This window comes from Mustela nivalis (assembly GCF_964662115.1).
Source record: "Mustela nivalis genome assembly, chromosome: 17".
In the NCBI taxonomy this organism is placed as follows: domain Eukaryota; kingdom Metazoa; phylum Chordata; class Mammalia; order Carnivora; family Mustelidae; genus Mustela; species Mustela nivalis.
The window spans coordinates 23,593,411-23,614,717 of NC_139036.1; the positions used below are offsets into that span (position 1 = coordinate 23,593,411).

General features: G+C 53.3%; 2 protein-coding genes and 1 long non-coding RNA gene across 5 annotated transcripts in view; 2 read left to right on the plus strand and 1 right to left on the minus strand.

Annotated features, from left to right (window-relative positions):
- The first annotated feature begins 531 nt into the window (after positions 1-531).
- SPACA3 (sperm acrosome associated 3) lies at positions 532-8,156 on the plus strand. Of its 3 annotated transcripts, none has more exons than XM_082708537.1 (5): positions 532-679; positions 3,983-4,270; positions 5,065-5,223; positions 5,657-5,735; positions 7,995-8,156. In XM_082708537.1, the coding sequence occupies exons 2-5, from the start codon at positions 4,084-4,086 to the stop codon at positions 8,059-8,061; spliced, it is 492 nt and encodes a 163-aa protein (XP_082564663.1). In that variant the 5' UTR covers positions 532-679; positions 3,983-4,083; the 3' UTR covers positions 8,062-8,156. The 3 variants fall into 3 exon arrangements, with proteins under 3 accessions (XP_082564663.1, XP_082564665.1, XP_082564664.1); XM_082708539.1 differs by having other exon boundaries at positions 5,104-5,223; XM_082708538.1 differs by having other exon boundaries at positions 532-659.
- A 10,298-nt stretch (positions 8,157-18,454) lies between these two features.
- The window catches only part of LOC309851755, a 64,768-nt gene continuing 61,915 nt past the window's right edge, over positions 18,455-21,307 (plus strand). Inside the window, exon 1 of the long non-coding RNA XR_014304912.1 lies at positions 18,455-18,636. This is a non-coding gene — a long non-coding RNA (uncharacterized lncRNA). The remainder of the gene's footprint in view (positions 18,637-21,307) is intronic.
- The window catches only part of ASIC2 (acid sensing ion channel subunit 2), a 251,841-nt gene continuing 250,144 nt past the window's right edge, over positions 19,611-21,307 (minus strand). Inside the window, exon 10 of the mRNA XM_082707343.1 lies at positions 19,611-20,575. Coding sequence (XP_082563469.1) covers positions 20,474-20,575 — 102 coding nt within the window. The 3' untranslated portion in view covers positions 19,611-20,473. The remainder of the gene's footprint in view (positions 20,576-21,307) is intronic.

The window sequence follows — 21,307 nt, forward strand, 5'->3', positions numbered from 1 at the left end:
TTATTCCCGCTTGAGAGCTGAGGAAACTAAGAGGTGACGTCACTTTTTCTCGGTCACCCAGCTGGTAGTCACTGGTGCCAGCCTTCCCAGATCCATGCGACCTCCAAGCAGGGGCCCCTGTGAGACACAGACATGGGCGCCATGTGTCTTTCCAGATCCCTGCCTTGTTCCTCAAGCTTTAGGGTCAACAGCATCACCTTTGTCCCAGGATTGTCCACACTGACCTTTTGTGGTTCGGCACTAAGGAAGGACTTTTTGCCAGTCAGAGGCATTTGATGGTGAGGTGGGCTGCCTGGGGAGGCTGTGGGCCCCTGCCATCATCATCGATGGAGCAGAAGAGTCATCCTTCAATGTATTGTGTGTGTGAGTGTGTGTGGAAGTGGCCGAGGAGGGCTTAGACACTCCTAACATGTCCCCAGCCCCAAAACCGTGGGGCTCAGGAGACGACTCAAAGCTCAGTGTGTGAAGATGGTTCTAGAAGATGAGCTCACAGAACTGGGGAGTTCCAGAAGGCCCTATGTCAGTCTGGAGTCTGCTCTCCCCCATCATTCTCTGAAAGCTGGGTGCCTCAGGCCCTAGCAGTATCATGGGGGTGTCTTGAGCTGAAGCAGAGTGTTGGGTCCCTGCTGCTGCCTCCTGTCACTGCCGTGTCAGCTCTGGTGGGGACGACACCTGATCAGTGAGCCCCCTTCCCCTCTTCCTGCAGCTGTTGGCCAGGGCCCTGGCTGGCCTGGTCAGAGAGGGGCATGGAAAAAGAAAGGGAGTGGTCAGAAATGGGCGGGGCGGGGGAGTCCTGGGCTGGGAGAGTGCTGAGTTGAGAGAGGGGAGATCTTGTAGATGGTGTCTGGCCTCTGATTCACCAGCCCTCACTCCTTACACCCCTCGACCTGCCATGACATGCTCAGGATGAAATTATTTTCAAGTCGCTTTGCTACAAAAGGTCAAAAAACAGTCTCTGTAGAGAAGTGAACTTGGTTTCCACATCTGGAAATGGGGGCTATTACTCCTATGCCCCTTGGGTTGTTGAGAGGATTAGATGAGATTAAATTAGAAAACATCCAGCAAAGGCCCAGCACAGTGTCTGCTGGGTATGAAGAGCTTAGGGAGGTCCCCCCTCCATTGCCTCCCCATCCCCTACTTTGATGGAGAAGGTTTGTGCTCTTGGGGTCAGGACCTCAGGATGCTTTAGGGTAAGCAGCACCATTGAACAGCCTCTTTGTCCTCTCAACTCGGCTTAGTTCTGAGGATATGAAGCTACACAGGGCAGTCATTGTTCCTTGGAAGTCCTCTTCTGGTGGGAACAACTACCGTATGTTATAGTCTTGTGGGACAGGGGGATGGCAGAAGCCACAGGGTGCTGAGGGCGTGTTGGGGAGCTGGCGGACTCACCTGTGATGTGGCCCATGAAGTATGAGTAAGAGTTTGCCATGTAGAGGAAGGAGCAGATTAGGGCTCCAGGCATGAGCGAATATGGCAGTACTGGAACTCCTGCCGAGGGAGGGACAGGTCCACACACCTAGAAGCAAGGATGAAGGGAGCCATCCCCAGGTGGCAGGTGGTCAGGCTTTTATTTAAAAAACTCATGATGGTAAATGTATCTAGAATAGTTTGGAAAGCGGGTCAGGACTGGATGCAAGGAGCCCATCAGCGTGCTGGGAGGGGGATCAGAAAAGAGGGCAAGATGGTGCTCTGGGAGGGAGAGCAGAATCCACAGCACTTGGGGGTCGACCGGCTGGGGATGGGTGAAGGGTGCAGAGACAGAAGGAGTGAAGAAGGCCATCTGTATTTCTAATTCAGATAAATGTGTTTAAACCAGAAATATTAGGAGGTTTTTTTTTTTTTTTTTTTTTTAAGATTTTACTTATTTATTTGAGAGAGAGTGAGAGAGATCACAGAGGGAGAACAGAGCTTCAGAGCTCTGTGCTGAGTGGAGAGCCCCATGCGGGTCCTGATCCCAGGCCCCTGGGATCATGACCTGAGTCGAAGGCAGATGCTTAACCAACCAACTGAGCCACCCAGGTGCCCCAGTTATGAGCTTAAAACCAAGAATGTTTTAAATTCAGAAAGGAAAGGCTCATGGAAGCCGATTTTAGTGGGAACATGAGTTCTGTTTTGGACATGATGTGGGGTATCCAAGGGGAGAAGTCCAGGAGGCGGCTGCAGATGAGGTCGGCTGCTCTGGGGAAGACAGACTTCAACGTCACCAGCCTGCAGGTGGCAGTTAACTGTAGGGCCACCCAGAGGGTATTCCGGAGAGAGAGAGAGAGAAAGAGAGAGAGAGGAGAGCTCAGGGTAGAAGTACCCGGAAAGCATACCAACTTTTGAGATGGCATAGGCAATCAAAAGAAATAGCCCAAGAAGAAGCAGGGAACCCAGAAGAGGGGGCATCACAAAAGTCAAGAGAGACAAGAGATTCAACAGGTAGATTGGGCAATGGTGCGCCCCCGTGGGTCAAGAACTCACGAGGCCCACTGGACAGGGCAGAATAGCATCAGGTGTGTAGTGATGCAGGTGGTCAAGTTAAATTCCACTGGGCTGAACACACATGGGGAGATGAGAAAACAGTCATTCTTCCTGTAGAAGTTTTCATGGGAAAAGAAGGAGAGAGACTGATCAGTATAGACGGTGGTGAGGCCTGTGTGTGTCCATGCATCAGGAGAAGGGGTAGGAAGAGGTGCTGAGGACACTGACTGAGGACACTGGTAGAGGAGCGATGGCCGGGGAGCAAGGCTGAGAGGCGGGAAAGGGTGAAGTCTGGATCTCGCAGGCATGGCGGGCCTTGACAATCATCGAGGCCCTGCATCCCCACACTAGAGGGGTGAAGACAAGCGGGATGAAGCTACTGGTGCCTCTGTGAGGCAGGAAGTGAGGTCTTCTGGAAGCTTGGATGGGACGAGGCTGCAGGCAATAATGAGTATCTCGAATGTTTTTTGAGGGAAACAGGAGAGAGAAAGCTGGCCGAAGACAAGCGCTCGTGCTGGTGTCAGGGAATTTCATCAGAGAAATTACAAGAACCCATTAATAGTACAAAGAGCTAGGTTTTCTCTGGGCTTTTCTCCTGTCATTCACTCCTTCAACAATCTTCTGAGGCAGAGGCTACTCATTTCCTCCTTGGCCAACTGGAGACGATGAGGCGCAGGAAGTGTCTGAAGTCAGAGAGGTTGTGCAGGTTGGAGGTGGGCTTCAGACTCAAGGCTCCCACTGCAGAGCCACACCCTTAACCCATCTTGTCATCCCCCATGGCATGAAGGTCCAGTGGGTTTCGAGGCCATGTGTTTTTAGGGATGCCATTCATGACGTCCTGTGGCTGTTCTGTTTTTTGACTCAATGAAGGCAGACAGCAAGTACAGTGGGGTAGGGTCATGGGAGACACGGGAAGGTGTACCAGAGAGACGGGAATGGAAGGTGGCAGAGGGCAGCAGTAGTGAGATTTGCGGATGGCCTTGGGAGTGAGTGGCTGAGACCAAGTGAAGGTGAAGGTCACAACCAGGTGCAAACGTCCTTCATAATACCGAGACCAAGGGGCCAACCCAAGGAGCGGCTCTAGGAGAGCGTTCCCTTGACAACAGGGGCGGGGTGGGGACTGACTGACATTCTGACGACCTTGCTCGGCCCTTGCCCTCCTGGATCATTTGCTCACGGCCATACCTCATGGGGTTTGGAATCACATACATGTTGGTCTTATTCCACACTTTGCTCCTTCCTAGTTGTGCGACATAGGGCTTCATGATGCGACGATGCCTGGCAAGTAGTACAGCGCTCCAAATATGCTCGTTTTCTTTCCCTGCCTCCCATCTCTGCTCTGGGGCAGGTGTAAAGTGGGATGGCGGGGAGTTGGCCTCAGGGAACCCTCTCCAGGATCTTGCATCTCGGGCGCAGGGCTGATGCTTCCTCGGGGCTGCAAGGGAGCTGGTGTGCAGTACTGGCACCTTTTCCCCTTGACCTAGGTATGCTCAGAGCCCTTTTTTCTTCGTCTTTCAAGGGTGACCTTCTGTGAGTGGTGGAGCAGGGCTGTTGAACTGCCTGCCCTCTTAAAACCCAGTCGTGAGCCAGCGTGGCGGGGGCTGTGCTTCTGCCACCTGCATGGAAGCTAGGAGCCGGGCTCCCAGCAAGCAGCTGTGCCCGCGGGGTAGCATGTTGCTGGCCTTCGCCTCTCTGCTCGGCTGCCTGCTCACCTCTAGCCAGGCCAAGGTCTACAGTCGCTGTGAGCTGGCCAAGGTGCTCCACGACTTCGGCCTGGAGGGCTACCGGGGATCCACCCTGGCTGACTGTGAGGACCGCCCCCACCCCCTCCCCTGCTCCCCTCCCTCCCCGCTCTCCCTCCTGGGCTGTGGTCTCAGAAGCTTTCTCAGCCTCAACCCTCCTTTGTCCATCCAGAGTGCTAGGACCCGACGGGTGGACAACATTTAGCACAAGTTGAATCTCTAATTGGCCGCAGGCAGCCCCATCAGCCTGCTCCTGCCCGCCCCTGCCGCTGTCACTGAAGTCAACAGCCAAAGAAACAGAAAGGCTTAGTTCCCTAATCGTAATGGCAGCCAAGAGTTCCCATGCAGGTTAAGGCTAAACTGAGCAAACCAGGAAGAGCAGACTCTTCAAGCTGCTGGTAGCTTCGGGAAACTGTGAGGTCCAGCCACGTCTGGCTCATTTCTCTCTCGTTCTAGCTCCCTTGCCAGCACTCTCCTGGGTCTTCCTCAGTTTGCCTCTAAAGATCTAGCTCTTGTCTGTTCACCCCACAAAGATGTCTTGGGCCCTACTGCACGCAGAGCGGTGAGATGGCAGGAAGGAAGGAGGCCCGAGGGACAGACTTGACTCTGGCTGTTTGGTAGCTATGGTGGCCCCAAACGAGTCCCTTGCCCCCCTGAGGCTGTCTGTCTGGAGGCGCTGGGGAAGTAGGCGGGAGAACAGCCGCCCTGCCCACCTTGGAGCAGGAGCTGAGGCTCAGGGGAGTTCGCGTGTGGCCCCCGCACCCACACCTGAGTGTCCCCCCGCACCCACACCTGAGTGTCCTGCTCTACGCGGCCTTCGGTCACCCGACCCTCGGGCCTGCATCTCCACCCTACCCAGGGGTCTGTCTTGCTTACTTCACGAGTGGCTTCAACACAGCTGCTGTGGACCACGAAGCTGATGGGAGCACCAACAACGGCATCTTCCAGATCAACAGCCGGAAGTGGTGCAAAAACCTCGACCCAGAGGTCCCTAACCTGTGCCAGACGTACTGCTCCGGTAGGCTGGGCCCGAGTGGGAGAGCGTCCGGGGGTGGGGGTGGGGGGGCGCGCCTCTGGGCCTGGCCGTGCTTCTTTCCCGCTGGTGTTTGTGATCCTCGCCTGCTTCTCTGAGTGGGAAATCCCCCCACGCCCCTCTGGGCCTAAGAAGGAGAGAGGGGCGGGGCAAGAGATGGGGGCGGGTCCACCATGAATCTGATGGGAGACGGGTTCGGAGCGCTGTAGGAGGGCGGGAGGGAAGTGGGAGAGAGAGACCTGGGTTTCTGAAGGGAACAAGAGACAGGGTTGGGTTTAGGATGGAGAAGGGCGCGCGCGAGTGTGTGTGTGTGTGTGTGTGTGTGTGAGAGAGAGAGAGAGAGAGAGAGAGAGACAGATTTTGGATGTTCAGTTCTGTCCGCTGTTCCTTCACCATGTGTCTCTGCCTCCCACCCCAGACTTGTTGAATCCTAACCTTAAGAATACTGTTATCTGTGCCATGAAGATCACGCAACAGCCACAGGGTCTGGCCAGCTGGTAGGTAACCAGGGCTAGCCTCCCCCCCCCACCCCGCCCCAAGGCTGATGTGGCCGGGACTGGTGGACAGCAGCAGGCAGCATCTCTTTCCTGACTGCTCACATTGTCCCGGCCACCATTCCGTGGCCTCACGGTCTGATCTGCACCCAACTTTTGGCCACAGGGGTTACTGTCCCTGACGTTGTTACAGACAACACACTGGGTGTCAGGGAGGGTGAGCAATTCACTGGGACTCCTGGAGCCAAGCCTGGCTCTGCCACTTATGCTTCTGTTAGGATGCCTGCCTGCAGGTCCACACGGCCTGGATCTGGTCAGCCTTGTTTGTTTAACGGTGGCATCGTCACCGAAACTAACTTTGGTAGAGAAGCCCAAGATGTACGACAGATCAAAGAAGTGATTTGGGGCTTGAAGCATGGTGGGGAGTTGAGGCTGAGCACTTTGGAGCCTCACCGTGTCAACCTTCTCTTTTCCTGTCTCTTTCCCACAAGATAGCTCTTGGGGCAGCCATGCCCACAGGTGAGGGGTTGGGTGAGCATCTCGTGGGGTCCTGGACTAGATCATGGGTTCCCAGATGGCCCTCTGAGGCAATGGCCCACAGACTTTTCTGAAGGGGGGGGTCTCGCTGCTGAGTCTCCAACCTCCCTTTCCTCACATTTCCGAATGAGAGAGCAGCAGGGGCAGGATGTGGGGAGGGTGAGATACTCCGGGTGGCTCCTAGAGCTCCAGGCAGATGTGGCGGTCAGAAGGCAGGTAAAGGAATTCGGGAGGCAGTGGGTATCAGCCCAGAGCAGAGGGAAGCGGGAGGGGGGAAGACAAGGGGCAGGGGCATGTAGGGAAGCCTTTACAGGAGTCCCGGTGAGAGATCCCGGGTCTGCACTAGGACAGTTGCTCAGCTGATGGATAGGAGGGAGGTTGTCTAGGAGGGGCTGTATGGAGGCATGGGAACAGGCGAGATGTGGCAGTGAGGGAGAGGAGGAGGCAGAAATGACTGGGAATCTAGAGAACGTCTGACATGAGCCTTGACAGTGGCTGCAGCTTGGGAGATATGTTGGTCCGAGAAGAGTTGATCCCCTAGGAACTGGGTCTGGAGTGAGGCAGGCCCAGCAGGACATAGCTATAAGATCAGGATGGGTGAGTACAGGCTTGGCAGGGCTCTAAGGGCTTGAGATCATGGGGGGACTACCCGGGGATGGTAGTACCATTGGTCCTGTTGGGTTCCATCAAAGAACAGCTCTCTTTTGTACGCTGTGAGAAAATTTGTGGCAGGTATAACCCGTGACAGGTGGCTGAGGCTAATAACAGGCAGTGGCTCAAGAAACTAGAAAGGGCACTGTTTATTCCCTCCACCTGCACACATGGGAGCTTGCCTGTGCCGGGCTCTGTGCTGGGTACTGGGCTGCAGAGAGCCTGAGATCTGAGTCTCTGCCCTTGAGGATCTTACAGTCTAATGGGAGAGGCAGCCCACTGACCACACCTTGTTGATGGATCTATAGAGGTCCTCTAGGGGTACTCTTGGTCATCGAGCTCTTTGATTGACTTCATGGAATTACCTTAGTTTGGAACCCCTGAGTACTGGGGGCCCTGGGACCCCAGGATCTTGCCTATCTTCCTCAAGATGCTCATGTGACGATGGTGCAAGGTAATGGTCCTGAAAGGGCCTCTAAACCATAGTTACCGACAATGGAAAAACCTGGATTGGTGGCCAAGGGGAAGTGGGTATGACTGCAGTTCTGTCGTTTCCTGGCTGTGGATCTTGGGTGAGGAATTTTGCATCTGAGTCTCAACGTTTCATTTGGAATATAGGGAACGCAGTATCTGCCTTATCCACATTCCAGGGCTGCCCGGGGGTGGACCGGGGTACAGGTGAACAAGTGATGGATGGGACAGTGCTGTGTAGACTGTAAAGAGCTGTACGCTTGTAGGGTGGCATGACTGTCCACAGAAGGAGCACGGTGTGGGAAAAGAGCTTCGGACTGGGGTTCTGGACCTTTGCCACTGACTTCTGGGTGAACTTGAACAAATTACCCTGTATCTCCATTGGTAAAACAAGGAGATGACATTTTAAAGGCCACGCTCGTCCTTTTTTACTTCTTCTAGGGGGTTCTTTCCTCGTTAACAGGGCTCACTAGCCCTCTTTCCCTTGCTAGCCCCTCTCCTTACTGTGGTTTAGAGCCCACGCCTCCTTCCTGTTCTTCTCTGAGCAAGGACTGAAGGCTGCAGCTGATTTGGTCTTTCCTCTTCCCCATCCTCTATCCTCAGGGAGGCCTGGAGGCGCCACTGCCAGGGCAAGGACCTCAGCGACTGGGTGGATGGCTGTGACTTGTAGGACCCTCTGTGGATGGACCAGGCCACGCACAGCAGGCTGGGAGATGTGGTTTGGTTTCTGACCCAGGCTTGGGAAGACAAGCCGATCAATAAAATATCGTCTAATATAAGTGTGGCTCTCAGCTCTTACTGTGTTTCCAGGTGACACGTCAGTTTCTTTGCCAGTCCACCTGGGCTGGGCTCCAGATGAGCTCTGAAAAGCCTGCCATAGGAGGCTTGCCTCTATTCCTGGAGACCTGGTCATGGTGGGCAGGGGTGGGGGGCCTCAGTGCCTCCCTTGTCCACACCTGGTAGAGTTTCTTAGACCCTTTACCTGGATCTAGGTTTGCCCAATGTAGCAAAACAAACAAACAAAAAAACCAAGCAATGATAACCAAAACAGAATGCCCGAGTTAAATTTGAAATTTGGATAGACAACAAATAAATTTTACTATACATATGTCCCAAATATTGCATGGGCACACTTGTATTAAAAAATGATGTGTTGTTCGGGGAGTGTCTGTTGTTTGGGGAACATGGGTGGCTCAGTTGGTTAAGTGTCTGACTCTTTTTTTTTCTTTTAGATTTATTTATTTTTGGGGGGGAGCGTGGGGAGGGACAGAGGAAGAGGGAGAGAGATAATCTCAAGTAGATTCTGTACTGACCAGAAGCTTGATCCCACAACCCCATGATTATAACCTGAGCCAAAATCAAGAGTCAGACGCTTAACTGACTGAGCCACCCAGGCACCCCCACAGATAAATTTAATTGAGCAAAGTTTTTCTTGGACATCCCCCCTGCCGTCGGAGCCTGCCTCCCAAGAATGAACTGAGCTCACTCTATATCCTGCCCCTTCCTGCCCTCCCCCTCCCCCAAGTTCAGTTCTCCATCCCAGACCTGCCTTACCCAGGAACAGTTATGTGCTGCAAAATTATTTCTCAGAAACGAAATGAAATTCTCCGTCCCCTCCTTCCAACGGATCTCATCTAGGCATGAGAGAGAGGGATCGAGCAAACTGACACCAATGTAAGAGAATTCTTATCAACTTAACTCAATCGCCAGTTGGGAGAATTTGGGGGAAGCGTAAGGCAGGAATGAAAAAAGTGCAGGCGATGTGGGAGGGAAATATTCTGAGCGAATGAAGCTGGCTAGCATGACCCTGAGATCATAACCTGAGCTGAAATCAAGAATTGGAAGCTCGGTCGACGGAGCCATCCAGGAGCTCCAAGAATCAGATTCTTGATTTCGGCTCAGGGTTATGAGATCGAGCCCTGCATTGGGCTCAGCCCTGAGGGTGGAGTCTGCTTGGGATTCTATCCCTCCTTGTCCCTCTGTCAACAGCGCCACCACTGCCACCCCTTGTGTGTGAATTCTCTCTCTCTCCTTCTCTCCAAAAAACAAAAAACAAAAATGAAAACAATGATGTGTTGTGTACCTGAAACTCAAATTTAGCTAAGCATCCTATATTTTATCTGGCAATCTTATCTGGGTCTGCTGTGGTGTACCACAGGCTTGTTTGGGGGGTGGTCCTGGGGACATTTGTTTTCTGTGGCTCTGGTCACAGAGGGTGGCCACAGTGGAGATTTGCTAACACACTAGCAGAACCCAAGGGGTGGTTCATCTTGAGTGGAGACTCAGCCTTGGGCTTCAGCGAGACTCTTACCCTGCTCTCCAGTGCCCTCTAGTGCCAGGAAATTCAAGTGCTGGTGGCTGTCCCAGCCTGGAAAGGATTTTACCCCTGGCGCTGCTGACCATTGCTGGGAGGCTGGAGGATTGGGTGGAGGGTAGGGATGGCTTCTAGGCAGCAGCTCACCGCACTTCTCTGCCTTCCTCAATATGTGGGGAGCTCAGAAGGAGGCAGCATTGTTTTCCATTAATCTCGCCCTCAGTGTCTCAGGTTTCTTGGGACGGGGGTGGGGGGGTTGGGGGGTGGGGGGGTGGGGGGGACTGGGTGAGGCACTTCCTGAAGGAGGAAGGTGGGTAGTCTCAGGGTCCCTGTGGATGTGGTAGCAAGAGAAGCAACCAAGGGGATGACTGAGAGGCTGAGTCCCGAGTTGAGATGGTCGATTCTTCTGGAAAGGGCTCAGAGAACCCTGCAGTTCTCTGATTGAGGCATAGCTGGTACTTGCCCAGGAGGAGAGAAGACTGTGATGTCGACCGCCCCTCCCCACGGAGCTGCCATCTCCAGATCCACCAACAAATCCACCACATCCACTCAGCAAACAGCAGAGGGGTGGCTAAGGGTCTGTAACTGGCAAGGCAGGCCAGTTTCCTGCCACTTCTGGTCTGGTGTTGGGCCACTCGCCTTGCCAGGACACAACTGTCCCTGTCTTGTGTCCCACCTTGGCTTTTGCTTTGGCTTCCCCATGGAGCGCTTGTCTTCACGTCGAGGTGACGCCAGAATGTGAGGGCTGCTCATATGCGTGGAGGGTGGTGAGGGAGCGGCTCCTTGCTGGGAGCTGGGTGTCAAGGGATCAACAAATGGATCTGTTCCCATTAAGTCATGGGGAGATATGGCTCTCTTTTTAACATGAAAGCAACACTGTGTGCCTACTGTGTGCCATGCCTCATCTAATCTAGTCCCTGGAACAGTTACTGTAATGGAACTGCTCTTGTCATCCCCGTTCTGCAGGTAAGGAGATGGAGGCTCAGAAGAGATAAATTTGCACCCAGGTCAATATGATCCCATATGCTCTTAGGTCGCTGTACTTTGCTTCCCTGGAAGGAGAGAGTCACGGTCCCCTACAGTCTGTGCTCTCCTTCACCTGGCCTGTGACCCCCCAGCCCATTATCTCAAGGTGATGCCTACCTTCTCTCTCAGCCTCACTTTATGTTTCTGTTGTCTACAACCAGCTGACTGCTCCACTGGGTCCCGGTCACTCAGGAGTAGGTGGTCCTCGGAATCGAAGCACAAGTTTTAAAAGGACATGGAGGCTGGCATGATGGTCTCAGGGCACCCCCCCCCCCCAAAATAGGGCTGGGCAGGGGGCAGAGGCAGGTCTGGACAGAGGATCCTGGAGAGCTGGGCTGGGGGGTGGACCAGGAGCATATGGAGATGGAAGAGAGGAAGCCAGGGGAGAGCCCTCACCTGTTCATGAGGGTGAAATGGTCCATAGGTCCACCTGCAAATCCCAGTTTCTGAGTGATGTTTTCAGACTGAGTAACCAGGCTACCTCCTCGTGCCTCCTTGCTTCCATGTCACACTCTCGCCCCACATTCCAGTGCTCACTATGTCCTGTCTCTCTTCCCTTTCTAATGTCTCTGAGAACTCTCCCTCCTGTCCATCCCAGATACCACTGCTTTCACCCAAGCCCCGTCACTTCTTTCCTGGGGCGGCAGCCTCGTGAGGGTGTCCCTTCCCATCCCACCTCCTCCCTTCCTTGCGCTTTCCACCTCGCTACTCCCTTGCATCCCGACCATGATGGCTTTCGGTTCTAGTCCAAGTTCCTTGGCTTGGTACACAAGATGTTTCCCAAGCCAGGCTCCGCTGACATGTTCTCAACTGTTCAGATTTTATCCCTGGCTGCTTCCTACCTGTCACCACCCCCTGCCATGCTTCTCAACGCACGCACTCCAGCCAATCAGCATGCTTGTTTCCACAGTGCGGCTTTCACACCTGCGCTTGGGTCTTCCTGGAATGCTACTTCCTTAGATCCTTGAGCGGCTGTCTGTCTCCAGCCAGCTCTTGTCTCAATTTCACATCCCTAGATTTCCTTCTCTGACCACCATAGCTGAAGGAAGCTCCTCTCCCGGATTGTCACGATCTTAGCACGGTAGCATAAGTTACTTTTGGAGATGATTTTATGCATGGGTGAATTTACATACATCCCATTTTCCGTTTCCTTATACTAGATGGGAAGCACCGGGAGGGCAGGAAATGGGTGTGTTCCTTCTATTTCCAGCACTTGGAATAGTGGCTGGCACGTAGTGGGTTCTCAGTGAATCAGTGAGCCTGTTGAATGCATGACTGACGCATGAAGGAATGAACGGTGGGCAGTCAGCTACTGTTTGCAGAATGGATGAATGAATGAGCCTAGATACCTTCCTTCAATAGAGGAGCGGCTCATGCAACAGTATTAAGTACCAGCTAAGTGTCAGGCCTTAGGCATCCCACCAGACAGACCCATTGCTCCTCCTGAGCCCTCTTGGGGAGGCTCCCTACCTCTCAGAGGGACAAACCTGGATGCTTTTCATCCAAGTCCCACTTCCTTTCCCCTTGGCCATGTCTTACAGAGGAAGTTCAGCATGAATTGGGAAGAGCTGGCACAACCTTTGGTTTTGTTTGTTTTTTTTCCCCCTCTTATCCTGACTGCCTGGCTTTGGGAAAGTCACCCCACCTCTCTGAACCTCTGGTCCTCAGGGACAAGGGGAGCTGATAAAGACCATCTCACAATATTGCACTGATCACATAACAGAGCAGTGAGGCACTGAGTACATGGCCTGTGTACGAGGGCTTAAGAAATACTGGCCCTGGGGCACCTGGGTGGCTCAGTGGGTTAAGCCTCTTGCCCTCGGCTCAGGTCATGGTTTCAAGGTCCTGGGATGGAGCCCACATTGGGCGTTCTGCTCAGCGGGGAACCTGATTACACCTCTCTCTGCCTGCCTCTCTGCCTACTTGTGATCTCTCTCTCTGTGTCAAATAAATAAATAAATAATATTTAAAAAAAAGAAAAGAAAAGAAATACTGGCCCTTTGTCTGTTTTCCCTGTGCTCTGGGGGTCCCCACTGGGGAGGTATAGTGGACACATGTCCTGCCTGTTCTGGTGACGGGGTGTACTTGGGAGGTCTGTGCCATGTCCTCAAAAATTTTTGCCAAGAATGAGGAGGAGGAGGAGAGGGGAGACAGTGGGAAGTAGAAGCAGAAGGAGAAGTGGGCTGGTTTGGACAAAGTGGCTGAGATTTCTCCAGAAAGCAGGGGGAATGAAATGCATTATTGTCCCTCTTTTTAGTCCAAGCTATCACCTCATTCTCGGCTAGTTTGACCCTAGGAGACTAGTGGGAAATGGGCTTGTCTGTATCTTTTGTTGCAGCGTGGGGTGAACGCTCCAGCAGCTAATGAGCTACCTGGGTGCTGTCATTTCTCTACTTGTAGGCACAGGTGAGGCAGGCAGGGGATGCCCTTGGGCGGGTCCCTGTGCTCTGCTGGTAAGACTCATCCTTTCAGCAGGAGATGGCTGGGTTTTTTCCTACTTCAGGCATTGACCTGAAGCTTCTGGAGTGGGGGGTTGGCCTGGTCAGATGGAGTCCAGCGTTTAGTGGACACCTTCTCCGGGGTGTCGGATGGCCCCCACTTCCTGCCTGTGGCCAACATCACAAACAGCACAAGCCTCTCTTCCTCCAAGTGCCCAGGATCCCTCCTGATGCTTTGGTGGCAGCCACTGTCCATGGAGCTAGCAGGCAGCATGGTGCTTCCTCATCTCCAGCCTACCTTGTGTCAGGCACCACGCTGGCATTTTCCATAGTTAATCTCACTGCCCCCACAGCACCCAAGGAGGCAGGTTGCCCCCATCTTTAGGAAGCAACTGAGTTCCAGAGAAGGTCTAGAGTTTGCCCAAGGTAATGAAGCTGGAGAAATTGGGATTCTGATGGAGGCATTGGATTCCAAAGGCTGTGCTCTGTCCTTGGCGTGTCCCACTCTTCATAGCTGAACTAGCCTGTGGACTCTAGCTGGACGGACCCCGGAGCTGGGGGTGGGGTGGGAAGCACAGTGGAGGGAGGGATCTGTCCTTCCCCAGACCTTCCAAGTTTGCCACCACCTCCAAGCCTCAGCTCAGGTATTTGCTGCCAGGCAATTCCCACCCATGTCTCTAGGCTTTGGCCAACACCTGCCCGGCCTCAGCCTGGCCGACAGACCCAGCGTCCTGTGCCTTGTGCACCTTCACTGTAGCTCTCTTGCCCTTCAGGTTCTCACATGTACATCTGTTGCCCACCTCTGCCCACCCAGGCTCTGAGCCCCCCTCGGGATTGTGCCTTCCTCAATGCCTGGCACATGATGGGCATGCAGAAAATGCCCACGGAGTGAGGGATTCTGGGCAGAGACCCTTCCTGGCGCTGGGATATCTCCTTCCAGCTCTTCCTTGAACTCCTGCCTCTAAGGCTGGTTCAGTTGGGTATGCTTTGGTGCCCGCCACTCACTTTGTCTTGGGCCTCTCTTTTAATTCCTTTGGAAAGGAAACCACGAAGTCCGAACGCCACGAAAGACAAATGACCTGTGACGGTGAGAAGTGGGCCACGAGAACCACTTCCTTCAGAGGCATGGCGTGGAGAGCAGCTTCAAGGACACAAGGCAGCCAAATTCCCCATCCCAAAGCCTCACTCACATCCATTTTCAAAGCTCTTTTGGTGGTGGTGGTGGTGTTCTGTGTTTTAAAGAAGCACCATTACCTTCCTGCTCAGAAATGAATGAGGTGTCCACAGTGGTGTGTGTGTGTGTGTGTGTGTGTGTGTGTCTGGGCTCAACAGCAGCCAGGGACCACAAGGCATGCATTTCCTACACGTACACCGTCAGGCCGGCGTCCACGTTTCAAGAACCAGGCCACGGAGAGGTTTGCCAAGCGATGCCGCCGTGGCTTTCTATGTATACAGGTCTCCTCGGCCCTCGAAATCATCGCATGCATAAAATGGTTTTTATGAAATCACATCTCAAGGTTTTCTGTTCACATTCATTTTCTGCTCGCTCATTCATTTTGCCATCTGTGGGAGCTCATTAGCACACAAGCTGCGGCAGGTGCCGAAGGTTTAAAAAAAAATTATGGGAGGAAAAACTTGAAATTGATCAAATCCTATCTAGCTTTCTTTTTTCCCCTCCTGTAAATTGAAAAATGACAGCCATTATGTCATTTTAGGAGAAGAAATGTTGGTTGCTCTTTGTGGCGTGGTGGCCCTTTTATGGAGGAGAAAGGCACTTTCTGGACCAGGGAGCCTTTGCCTCGCCTCAGGGCACCCCTGGAGGATCACAGAGGAGCTCCGGGGGGTCCGCAACCCTCCTGAAATAAAAAACAAAATTGCACGTATATCTCTGTGACCATGTGCACTTTTTTTAAATCCCCCCCGGGGAGAGAGCTCATAGCTTTCACCTTATTTTGAATCCAAGCAAGATGAAGAATTAGTGTTTTATGGGGAAAAAAAAAAGAAAAGAAGAAAAGGGAGAAGGTATTTACCCTAGCTCATTTAATCCTCATAATTACCACCCCCCCCAACCCAGCATCATTAAATACTTGCTGGGGTGCCTGACCCCCATTCTTGTCTTACACTCATAGACTGTTAGAGCTGGGGCACACCAAAGGCTTATCTGTTTGTTTTCCACCCCCTCTTCTTCTAAAGAGGGGGAAACCGAGGCCCAGAGAAGTGAAGTACATTGCCCAATGTTATATGGTCCGTTTATGGCAGAAATGGATTGAAAAGCCAATCCTTTGACTCTCTGTCGAAAGCCTTTTTCACTGTTGCTTCCTTCTTGCAAAGTCGGTGAGCACAGATTTCCACAAATGTTAAATTGCATTAGTAAGAGTCTCTCTTCCTCCCATCTGTCCTCAGGCTGGGTTGGTTCCCACTGACCTGTTTTCTTGGTCCCCAGGGACTTTCTGGCCCCACAGGCGCCCAACCTATCAGCCCTCGGAATATTCATATGCGTGCACAAAATGATTCCATGTGCCAGGAGTCTCAGATGAATGGGGAGAGAATCATTTGCTAAATCAATCAACCCTCGGCTGGGAAGTATCTTCACAGACACTTGGAGAGCCGGGGAAGGAGCTGAGGGCTTCCACCTTGGCCTGCCCCTCATCCTTTGCATCTGTCTGTGCCCAAGTGGTCATTTTGGATGTTTTCTCCTTTCCCTTCTTTACTCGGGTTCCCTGGACCTACATGGTGGCGTCCCTTCTTTAGCACTCCCCACCTCACAAGCCTGGCCTCTGCTGCGCTCTCATTCCCTGAACTTGGGTTCATCTTTGTAGTCACCTGTTTACTTGTCAGCATCCTTGCTCAGATAGTAAATTCCTTGGGGGTAAGTGCCCGACGCATAATGGACAGCCAATCAATGAGAGTTGAAATAAATAGTGATCCTGTGTTCTTCCTGTGTCTCCCCTTCCCCGCTAGGCCGGGAAGCTTGTTAGACTGTGCTGGGTTGCCCTGGCTGTGAGTGGATCAGGGCTGGTAGCTTCCGTGGCCTCCAGGAGCCGCTGCCTCTATTCTATAACGGGCAGCTCCTTCACTGGTGTTTTCTGGGGGGTCCTCACCTCTGCTCCGAGGTTAAATTACAGAATCAAATTAAAATCTCTGAGTTTGTGGAGGAAGAGGTCTCAGGTTTCTCCTTGGGCCTCTAGGCTCAGGCAGGCTGAGCTGAGGGTCCCCTGAGCAAACACAGTAGCCGCCCAGATCACTCCCCTGGACGGTGTCGGCCCCTGAACTTCCTCCTTCCCACCTCTCCGGAGCCCCTCTGTGAACCTTTCTGGCTGGGCGTGTTTGTGATAAAGACTCTTACAAAAATAGCTTCGAGCTGGAAAGAGGAAAAGAAAATCACTCCGGTTTCTCTCCGCCAAAAACAACAAAGCAACAGCGTGCAAAGAGCCAGCCCCATCCTTGGCGTGGCTGCTCACGGAAATGTTTCTTCCTCTGGCTGCCCCTCACTGCGGCAAGCCCCGCGGATTCTCTTTCTGAGGTTATGTGCCATTATTTGATTGATCGATTGATGTGGTTCTTTGAGATGACTGATAATTTGACCTGCGGTTTGAGTCTGTGACTGCTCCACATTCCTGGTCTTCCTGACATCTTTGGTTGGGGGGGGTCCCTCTAGAAAACATGACACGTCGCCAAGTCTCCTCTGTCTACCAAACGTCTCCACGTCTTCACTAAGGAAATGATTACACCCCTGGCTACTTGTTTGAAATGAGAAGACAAAACACCGCAACACTCCCAAGCATTCAGGCATACACCTCTGTCTTTGGCTAACGACTGGTTAGTAGCGATCTGTTAGTAGGATCTAACAACTGGTTGGTAGGCTATTGCTAACGACTTGTTAGTAGGCTATTCCTAACAACGGGTTGGTAGGCTATTTCTAGTGACTGGTTAGTAGGCTATTACTAACGACTTGTTAGTAGGCTATTACTAGTGACTGGTTAGTAGGCTATTCCTAACAACTGGTTAATAGGCTATTAATTGGCTCTCTTGAATCTCCTATCTTTTCCCTTTTGAACAGGTTAACTCTGTAGACCTGCTCCAAGATGAATAAAACCGGAATCTCCAGATCAGAAGGAACGTGTACGTATGTGAGGCCTGAAGCAATCCCAGCCTTCTAGAATATTCTGTGCTCCATCACAAATTGATCTTAAGTCAGTCTTTCTTTCTTTCTTTTTTTTTTTTTTGGAAAAGGAAGCCAAAAATCCAATGAAGCAGTTCACATTGTATCTTAAGACATAAATTTTCAAAACATTTATAAAACTGTTAAACTGGAACAAGACAGAAGCCTCCCGTAGATTCCCAACTCACTGAATAGACATTTCATTTGTTCTTGTCCCTGTTGGGAGCGGTCTTAGGACACTCACTGTTCCTCTGCGTCTGACAGTCTGGGCACTGGAAAGACATTTTCCGGCCTGATGCAGTGATGCATGTGTTTGTTTAAGGAGAGGGACTTCCGCGCCCTGGGAAAGTCTGGAAAAAATGATCACTTTCAGTTCATCTTGCTTTGTGCTTTTTGGTGGGTCTAGAGATGGAATTATGAGCCTGGGAGCTTGGGTGTGTAGCTTTGGCAAGGCCACTAACCGACTATGTGATGCTAGGCAAGTCCCTCCCCTCCTCTGCTGGGTCTGTTCATTTGGAAAAAGAGGGCAGTAGGCTACATGGTCCAAAAGGGCTTTGGTAGGTAGACTAATGCCTCCCAAAGATGGCCACATCCTAATCCCTGGAGCCTGTGAACACATTACCCTATGAGACTTTGACATTTGTGATTAAGTTGGTGACCTCGAGATGGGGACATTATCATGGGTTATCAGGAGGGCCTGGTCTAATCATAGGAGTCCCTCAAAAGTGGAGGAGGGAGGCAGGAGAGGATCTGGGATAAAGGGAGAGGTGACCCAGGAAGTCACGGTTGTGTGACGTCAGGACTCCACCCACCATTGCTGGGTTGGCCGACGGAAGAAGAGGCCAACAGCCACAGAATGTGGGTGTGGAAAAGGAGCTGGAAAAGGTGAGGAAATGGTTTCTCTTCTAGAGCCTCCAGAAGGAGCATAGCCCCGCTGACACAAATTGTAGCCCGGTGACATCCGTGCCAGCCTTGTGACCTCCAGAACTTGAAGGCAACACAGTTGCATTGTAAACCACTACATCTGTTACAGCCACAGTAAAAGGACAAAAACAGGGTGCCTTCCAGCAGCCTTGCACTTGGCTCCTAAGGATTAAAGCCCAGCTTTGCTGACAGCCTCAGGCAAGCCCAGCTGAGAGGGAGCTTGGGAGGAGGGATCTCAGGGATGCTGTGTCCCAGCCGCCCCCTGGCCACCACCTCGGCCTGGGTGTGGCTGCTTTGACGTGTCCCCCTGAGCAGGGACAGCAGTTCTATCGTGAGCCTTGAGTATGAAGGTGCCTCTTGAGGTCATGCGTGAAGACACAGGTATGCAATTAATTTCATCTTCAAATTGAGGGCGCTGAGTCCAGAGAGGAGCACGTGGCCATCGTCACACAGCTACTGCAGGAAGGCCCTGGGGACAGCATTCCTAACTCCTGGTGCCAGGCTCTTTTCAGCTAGTGGCTGGGGACATACCAGTCTTCTTGCGTGAGCAGATGGGGAGGAGAGAGGGGTCAGAGGACCGAGGGGGTTTGAGATCAGCAGAGAGATCAGGAGGCAGAGCCGGGGCCAGAGCCCCGAACTCCTGGTCCAGCCAGTGTTTTCTGCGCACCTGTGCGTGAAAAAGGCGGCACATGCCACACAAAGCCTTTCTGCGGGGCTTTGGGGGCAGGCCCTGAATGGGGGAAGTCGGGAATCAGCGTGATGCCATGAGGGCAAGGATTCTGCCCAGACAGGAAGCCCCTTTTGGTGGGAGGGGCTGGAAAAGGCCTCCCCTCTCCCCATGAGGCACCTACTCCCCACATTCCCTCAGCCATTGTGTGGAGCCAAGCAGAAAGCCAGAGTGACCTCTGAAGGGGGGGTGAGGAGGTGGGGTGCAGAGAGAGGGTCTGGAAAGGCTGCCGCGTGGGACAGCTCGATTTCACTGACAGGATCAGAGGCGTTGGGACAGAGGAAGGAGGAGCAGGGTGGGAAGTCTTCCCTCATGGTTTTTAGGTTTAGGCATCGTTCTCTGCCTCCCTCTCTTCAAGCCACATGTCTGTGGTCGCCAACAGTGCCGTTCAGACCACAAGCTGTGATGTGTTAATAGTCATTTACAAGGCTGCAGTCAATAGTTTTTAAAGATTTAGAACAGACTAGAAGTGCATTCCCTCTAAACACTTTGTAACAGTAGGCGCTGGTGCAGGAAACCTGACATGTATGTAATCTGTGGGCTGGGACCCGGCGGGCCTGGCCCTTTCGAAAGGCTTTGAGGGGGGAGGGAGACCTGAGTATGGGGGACAAGGCAGCACCAACTCAGCTGTTTCCACAAGACCAGCTTTTAATATGACCGTGACTGGAAGCACGAATAAATAAATGCCAGAGAAAATGGAAAAACTAAATCAAACCAAACCTCAGAACATCAAAACCCAAATTCGGAAAGTAAAAAACCAAACAGAACAGATCTCCGACAGACAGACAAAACAAGCCCCCCGAAGAAGAAACAGAATCGGACTGTACAAGCTAGGTCACGGGGACAGCAGAATGACGTGGGTCCCATGGATGAGTGCTGGAGTCGCCCAGGCCACCCTGCCTCCACCAGGCGCTGGGACGGGGGTAGGGGGTGGGGGGCCCTAGTCAGCCCAGGGGCCAGCTCGGGGGAGGGCAGGGGTTTGAGGGCAGGTTCAGAACCTTCACAAAGTACACAAGGACCGGACGTGGTTGAGAGTTCTGCGCTTTCCCTCTCGACTGTGCAGCTGCGACCCCAGCATGGCCACGTGGTGGCGACTTCGGGGCTAGAACCTGGTCCCGCTGGGTGGCCGCAGAGTGGCTGCCGGGGAGCACGCGGAGGAGAGTCAGGTAGAGAGACAGACGTGGAGGTGGCGCCGTGAGCGGTCTCAGCATGCAGGTGCTTTGTACATCTGGCAGTGAGATGTGATGGCAGGTGGGTTCTCGGACAGTTCCGGAGCGTGACTCATTTCTCCTAAGAGGGACGCACGGTGGGGCCCGAGGACACGTCGCATCAGACGTGGCCGCAGCGAGGTTTTGGCAGAGAGTTTGCTATGTGTGCATAGGGGGCTCTTCTTTCTGTCACCAGGGGCCATCGCACCTGTGCCTGCTGTCCCCTGTCCTGGGTCTTGGGCCTCCAGGTCTGTTTGGGGGTTGCCGGGCGGTCCGAGGGCTGTCAGCAGGCAATCTCCTCCAGAGTCCCCAGGGCCGTCTGCAGGGGCACATTCACAGTGTGGCTGATGGTTTCAGAGTGGTTTGGCATCGTGTCGCAAGTGCTCTGGAGGGAAGGGGACAGCGGAGGTTGATACTCATTCTGCAAAATGGTGTCACGATGCCACTGGCAGCCACTGCTGGTGCGCTCTATTGGGGCTCGCCCTGCTGCTCCTGCCCCAGGCATCCCCTGTTGTGGGGCACGAGACCGGCGGGGCGGGGGTCTTCAGAGTCCTAAGCATTGCCCACCTAAGTGCCCCCAGGGTGGGGAGAGGGCTCCCTGGTGATGGAGCTCAGCGGCTGGTTTGAACTTCTCTTCTAGACGTACCCCTAAGGTATGGCCCAAAGCTACCTCTGAGTGCTCTCTAGCTCTGAGGCAGGAGGGCGGGGGTCCCCCTTGAGGCCTTCCTGGGGTGGGGGAGATAGAGCCTCTGGGGTTCTAGGCTTGGGGAAGGGGGTTCCACTGGCTGAGGCCAAGTAGGAAGTGGGGAGACCCCCAAAAGTCAGAACCGGAGTAGTCACGGCTCCCCAGTGGTCCTTTAGGGTTCAGCTGGCCCCAAGAAGAAAGCAGTCTCAGCAGAGCGGGGCTGGGAGGGCCTGGAGTCTTCCCAGTGACTCCCCGGCTGCAGAGGGCTAGAGGCTGGGAGGAATGGGAGCAGACACTGCCTAGGAGGCTGTGCCAAGAATGTGGGGGAGACTTGGTGAGGATGGGGCTGGGGGAGGGGGAGGCGGCAGAGGGAGGCTTTGACTCTGTGACATTCTGAGGGCAGAGGGGAGATGGGAAAAGGGAGGGAACCTC

What these genes read in the sequence shown, in the direction of transcription:
- SPACA3 (XM_082708537.1), top strand. Translation starts at nt 4,084, where the DNA reads ATGGAAGCTAGGAGCCGGGCTCCCAGCAAGCAGCTGTGCCCGCGGGGT. An exon ending in GGGATCCACCCTGGCTGACT is followed by an intron (nt 4,271 to 5,064) that starts GTGAGGACCGCC and finishes CACCCTACCCAG; the next exon opens with GGGTCTGTCTTGCTTACTTC. An exon ending in GTGCCAGACGTACTGCTCCG is followed by an intron (nt 5,224 to 5,656) that starts GTAGGCTGGGCC and finishes CTCCCACCCCAG; the next exon opens with ACTTGTTGAATCCTAACCTT.